Source organism: Marmota flaviventris, assembly GCF_047511675.1.
Source record: "Marmota flaviventris isolate mMarFla1 chromosome 5 unlocalized genomic scaffold, mMarFla1.hap1 SUPER_5_unloc_1, whole genome shotgun sequence".
NCBI lineage: Eukaryota > Metazoa > Chordata > Mammalia > Rodentia > Sciuridae > Marmota > Marmota flaviventris.
The window spans coordinates 845,180-850,967 of NW_027287679.1; the positions used below are offsets into that span (position 1 = coordinate 845,180).

At 47.0% G+C, this 5,788-nt stretch overlaps 1 protein-coding gene across 1 annotated transcript; it reads right to left on the bottom strand.

Annotated features, from left to right (window-relative positions):
- Positions 1 to 931: 931 nt before the first annotated feature.
- Positions 932 to 1,864, bottom strand: LOC114082800 (olfactory receptor 14C36-like). The gene has a single exon (XM_027923895.2). It carries the CDS (start codon positions 1,862 to 1,864, stop codon positions 932 to 934), a length of 933 nt encoding a protein of 310 aa, XP_027779696.2.
- Between the last annotated feature and the right edge of the window lie 3,924 nt (positions 1,865 to 5,788).

The window sequence follows — 5,788 nt, forward strand, 5'->3', positions numbered from 1 at the left end:
TGACTTTAGTCTATGAAATAAACAGACAGAAAAAAAGAACACACAAACTTTATTACATGCCCAAAGTCTGGAATATGAGGCCAAAGGGGCCGGGTGGGGACCTTGCATGCAAAGGCATGGGGTGGCTCATGGGGAAAGGCTGTGGAGGTCAAGAAGGTCGCAGGACAGCAGCCGTGGCCTGTCAAGCACACGGGTTCTCCCAGGAACAGCCGCTGCAACGGTGTGGATGTGAAGTGGCCCCAAATAGCTCCTGTGCTGCTGCAGGAGTGTTCAGAGGTGAAACACCTACTGAACACCCACTGAGTGGAGGTTTGGATGGACCGAGGGGTGGAAGTGGAGGCAGGAGGGGCAGGGCTGGAGGAGGCGGGTCATGGGGACATGCCCTGGACGGGGGCATTATCCCTGGGCCCCTTTCCTCCTCTCCTGTTTCTGCTTCCTGACTCAGCTATGAGCCGGGCAGCTTCTGTCCATCATATACCTTCACCAAGATGTCCTGTCTCACCTCAGGCTCAGAGCAATGGATATGGCCCCCCAAGGACTGACCCTCTGATGCTGTGAGCCTCTTCTAGGTTGTTGTCAGGAATGTTGGTCACAGGGATGCAAAGCTGATTAAAACAGCCCCCGTGGTCACCCCTCTCTGGCAGACAGCAGACCCCGACCTCTTTTTCCAGAGGAAAGACCCTTCCTTCCTAGAGAGGAGGGGTGGACCTATCAGATGAGCGATGCCTGTGGTTATCTGTCACTTCCTAAAGCAGGTAGACGTGAAGTTCCTCTGGCAAAGAGACAGCACTTCAGAGCCATTCCCGTGTCTTCAGAGGCCTTCCGTTTTTGTGAAGAGTCAACTTGAAATACATCAAACCAGACAGGCAGGGTTTGGTTCAGGTTTGAAAGTCACTGGGCAAAACTAGAATCATCCTCTGATGTATCTTGGTTATGCTCCGGAATAAACCCTTCTCAATATGACTTTCCGCACAGCTTCCTTTACCTGTTTGTTTCTGAGACTGTAGAGGACAGGATTCAAGAGGGGAGGAACAATAGTGTAAAACACAGAGAGAACTATGTCCTGAATCACCTCAGAGGTCACTGGCGGCCTTAGATACACGTAAGAGATAGAACTGAGGAAGACGGTCACCACGAGGATGTGGGGGACGCAGGTGGAGAAGGCCTTCCCCTGCTCATGTGTGGGGAATCTGAGCACAGTAGAAAATATGCGCACATAGGACATGGCGATGAAAATAAAGCAGCCGCCACATACCACCACAGCGGAGATGAGAATGGAGAGCTCATTGCTGGACGTGTCAGAGCAAGAGAGCCTCAGCAGGGAGGGGATGTCACAGAAAAACTGAGGGACCTCATTGGAGCCACAGAAGTTCAGCTGTAAAGTGTTTCCAGTGTGTGCACCTGCGTAGACCAGGCCACTGAGCAGGGAAGCCAGGGTCAGGTGGACACAAAGTTGGAGGTTTATGATAGTTGAATAATGGAGGGGCTGGCAGATGGCCACATAGTGGTCCCAGGCCATGATGGTGAGAAACAGAATCTCCACAAAGGCACAAAAAATGACTAGGAAGATCTGGGTTGCACAGCCAGCCACTGAAATGGCCCTGTGGCCAGTGAGAGAGTTGACACAGGCAGTGGGGACAGTGACAGAAATGTAACACATGTCCAAGATGGACAGGTTCCTGAGGAAGAAGTACATGGGTGTGTGCAGGTTCTGGTCAGCAGTGGTGACGGTGACGATGAGAAGGTTCCCTAAGAGGGTGGCCAGGTACATGAGTAAGAATAACATGGAATAGAGGAACCTCAGTTTCCAGCCTTCAGCAAAGCCCATGAGGAGAAACTCAGTCACCATGGTGGAGTTGGCCATCTTGTGGAGATGCTGTTGACTGGGAGGCAGAGGAAAGAAGACAAGGGGCACACAAAAGTCAACAACCATCTCAGATGTTCTTCCTCCAAGTGTTTACTGCTGTATTAGGTAATCTGTGCATGGAGGGACGGCCACTACTGGCCTCCTGATTGGCTTCACCACTTCTGAGTAGATTGGACTCAGAGCTCAGGAGGTTCCCTGTCTTCTGTAACACCCAGCACAGAGTCATTGTCTCAATGAAAACTGAGTACCCAGTGCATCTGAAATCCCTGTGTTAGAGTAAGGTCACAGTTCCACGAAAGTGTCATTAGGAGCTGACCAGCACCTTTGGGTGGATGTGGACACCCAGCAAGGATGGGCTCAGTGCCCTCCAGCATGGTCTGCCTGTCATCAAGAGACATGTCTCTATTCACTGTCCTGTCCCTATGTGCAGAAATCAGTATTGAGAGTCTCTACACATTCCTAAAGCCTACCACTGTCAGGACTTCCAGAGTGGGTGGTAGGCTGCTGATTTACATGTGATTTTACAATGTTGTTCTATGGAAATCTTTCAATTCTGCAAATTATGACTCCGTCAATGCTTCGAGCAAAGTTGAAGCTGTAACTGAATTTGAAGTCACAGCTCGAGGTGAAGTAAGCCCCCTGTGATCACATGGGGAACTGAATACTGGGACTTCCTTGGGATCCATGCTGTGGATGTTGTAGGTACTCTACCAAAGCCTGGGTTTCATGACACTCAAATGTATACCTTTGTAATAAAATGGATGGAGGTACTTCCTAATCTTGATCTTCTGATTATTTGTCATTAAAAGTATTTGGCTTTTTGGGTGGTTATGTTGCCCCCAAATTTACTCCTAGGTTTGGTACTGGTTCCACAGGATAGCACCCTGACACAAACAACCATAGTTCTGCATTGTCCTCTGCCCCCAAGTCCCCTCCCTCATTATCTCTACTGCCTGTCTTTCCTTGCTCCATGGACTAATACTTCACTTCTCTTTAGAACAATTTTCCATATTGTTCTATCAGCATGTGCAATTTTGTAACACAGATTTTATGTATTATGTTAGTTTTGTAGGATAATATTTGTGCCTCAGTGATATAACTGTTATATTAAATATCTCCACCAACAAGAGTCATTTCCTAAGGAAGAAACGGTCTTAAAGAGAGCTAACAAGTGCATCTCAAATTGTAAGTGTGGCAGTGTGTGGGGAGATGAGCCTGGCTTACCCAGCAAGCCCTGTACGCAGGTCAACATAGGCCTAGTTCTGCTGGGGTCCTAAGGCCAAGGCTGCAGGGCCCTGGACTGCCCATCACCCTCTCTGGTCTTCTGCACCTCCTGCTCTCCTTTCCTCTCCCAGGAGGGGATTGCGGGGTTCTCGAAAGCCTTTGCCACCCCCATTCTCTTTGGCTGTTTTCCTCATGTTCTGTTGCTTGCCAGAACCTTCCACTCCATGTTCTCACCTCCATGAACTGTAGGAACCATATGTGTGAGGTAAGGTCTGGCTTGGTCTCGTAGATAGGTGTTGTTTACTTTCCCCTTTTTCTTCTTTGTCATTGAAAAGGTATTACAATCCTTTTTGGTCAGAAGTTCATTAACCACTGACTTTCCCTTTGTGGGAAAACCATTGGCCGCTAAGTCCTGAGAGGGTGTCATGGCTGTGTCCTGACTTTTCCCAGCTCAGGTTTCTTGTCATGTTAACCCTGCTGTCCCTCTTTGGACCACGTATCTTGCTGGGGTTTCCTGGGAATCTCTGAGGTTTGCCTGTGTATCCACCTCTCTCTACCTCTTTTCCCCAAATTCCCTCTGTCTATCATGACTGCTTTGTATGTCATGATGTTGACTTCACATTAGTGTCTTTTATCTCATCTGGAAACTGTACATATACACCCTTATGTGCATTATTCACGTTAAAATAAGCAAAAGTGGTTTGAAACTAAAACTTTTAAATTCATAGGGACAGCATAAAGAAAGACTTATCCCCACGTTTTAGCTTTCACCTTATCTATGAATGCACTCCTGTCCCTGATAGTGCCACTGTGGATTTAGAAATATAGCAATAAAACATTTGATAAATACTCTCTGTGTTTCTACTCTCTTATGATTTCAAGACAACAGTTCTATCTTATTCTTCTGATAAAATCATTTTTTTGCCACTTCACTGCAGCTGGGCCATTGGTTGAATTATAAAACACTCACTCTGAGGGTCGTGTGTTCTCCTCCTAAAGTAAAAGAGTCTCCCCTGCTGTCTTCTCCAAATCTCTGGCTGGAATGTGGTCTCCCAGGATTTTCCAGGCCAACCACCTTTCAGTACATCTACAGAGGCACACAGGGACAGTTTCAGGTTGTGCAAACAGGCTGGTGTGCTCTCTTTATATAAAATGAGGGTATGTCCCTGCCATCCCCAGAGGGCCTCTGGGAACACAGCACCTACCTCCTGATGATGGGGCTAGCTTACAGTGACTCAGGTAGGCAGTGCTCTCCAGAGCACAGGGGAAAGACCAGTCAACTGCAGGGTGGACATGGGGTTGAACTAGTAGACATATTTTACCTGTGCAGGTGTGTGGGGATCATGGAATCGGGCACTGTGGGAACAGGGAACCCAGTAGTCCTCCCCGTGTGGGGTTCACTGGGGCTTCTGTGTGTGCCTCAGAGACCAAGTCCTGCATTCTGAGTGCCCAGATGCCTAGCCTGTGCCCTGAGCCTGGTAATCTGTGATGGCCTCCACCATTCCCTCTCTGAATGACAGAAATGTATATTTGCCATGTTCAGATTGGAGAGAGTGACAGAGCTCATTGCTTGCATGTCTTTAAGAACTCTGAACATGTCACACTGTCTAGGAACTTTGGAAAACAATGAATAAATATAGGCCAGGACATTGTGGAGGACAGGGTTTAGTGTGGCTGGATTCACACTCCAGACCTGACACCAGCTGAATGGATCTGGATACCCTTCCCATTCCTGTCAAATAAATATACCCCTATAGGGTGATCTCTCTGGTGGCTTTCAGATCATTCACTGTGATGCATGAGCACCAGGCCCTGACTCCCCAATGTCTCCAGCACTGCAGACAGAGCCCCACTACCATGGCAGGCTGGATCTCCTCCTATCTCCTGCTCAAGCCTGTGATAAATACTAACCTGCTTCATTTTCCTATTTATCATTTCTATGTAGTTTTAGTGAATGTGTTCCTAGAGTACGTGGCCTTTTGTTTTTCCTGTCTTTTTTCATGAACCAGAATGTTTTTAAGGGTAAGCACACTGTAGCAAGTTCCATAACCCCGTTCCATAGATGATTCACAGTATTCAACAGTAGGAGTGGGCCACAGCTTCTTTTGATTCATCCATCCATTGACGGATAATTCATTTGTCTGATATTCTCAACACCACTTGAGAGAATGGCCAGCTTTTCTCCAAGACATGAGTTTTGTTCCTGTGCAGGTATCAGATGACCTGTTGGCTTCTCTCTGTGCCTCCTGTGTCCGTGGTCCTTGTGGGTGTGGACACCATCATCCTGTTGCTTTCTCCTTCCAGCTCTGTAGTGTGAAGGATGAAGCCTGAGATGCCTCCAGGACCTGCCTCCTGGTTCACATTGCTACTTTGGGTCTTTTATTCTTCCAAATAAGTTTTGGGACTGTTTTTTTCTCACATCAAGGTTATTTTGATGGGGATTTCTTTGTACCTTTATAAGTTTTTGTCAGTTTATGCATTTTGCTATTATTAATTCTGCCTGTCAAAGAATATTTGAGGTTTTTCTAACTTCTAAGGTCATCTTTAATTTCCTCAGGTTTTCACTGAGAGGTCTTTCACTTTTTTGATCAGACTTATTCCCCAGTATCCTTTTATGGTTGGACCTGAGCAGAATAGTTTTCCTGATTTTTTTTCTCAGGGCAGTCATTATTAGAAATAGGAACACAATTGACTTAT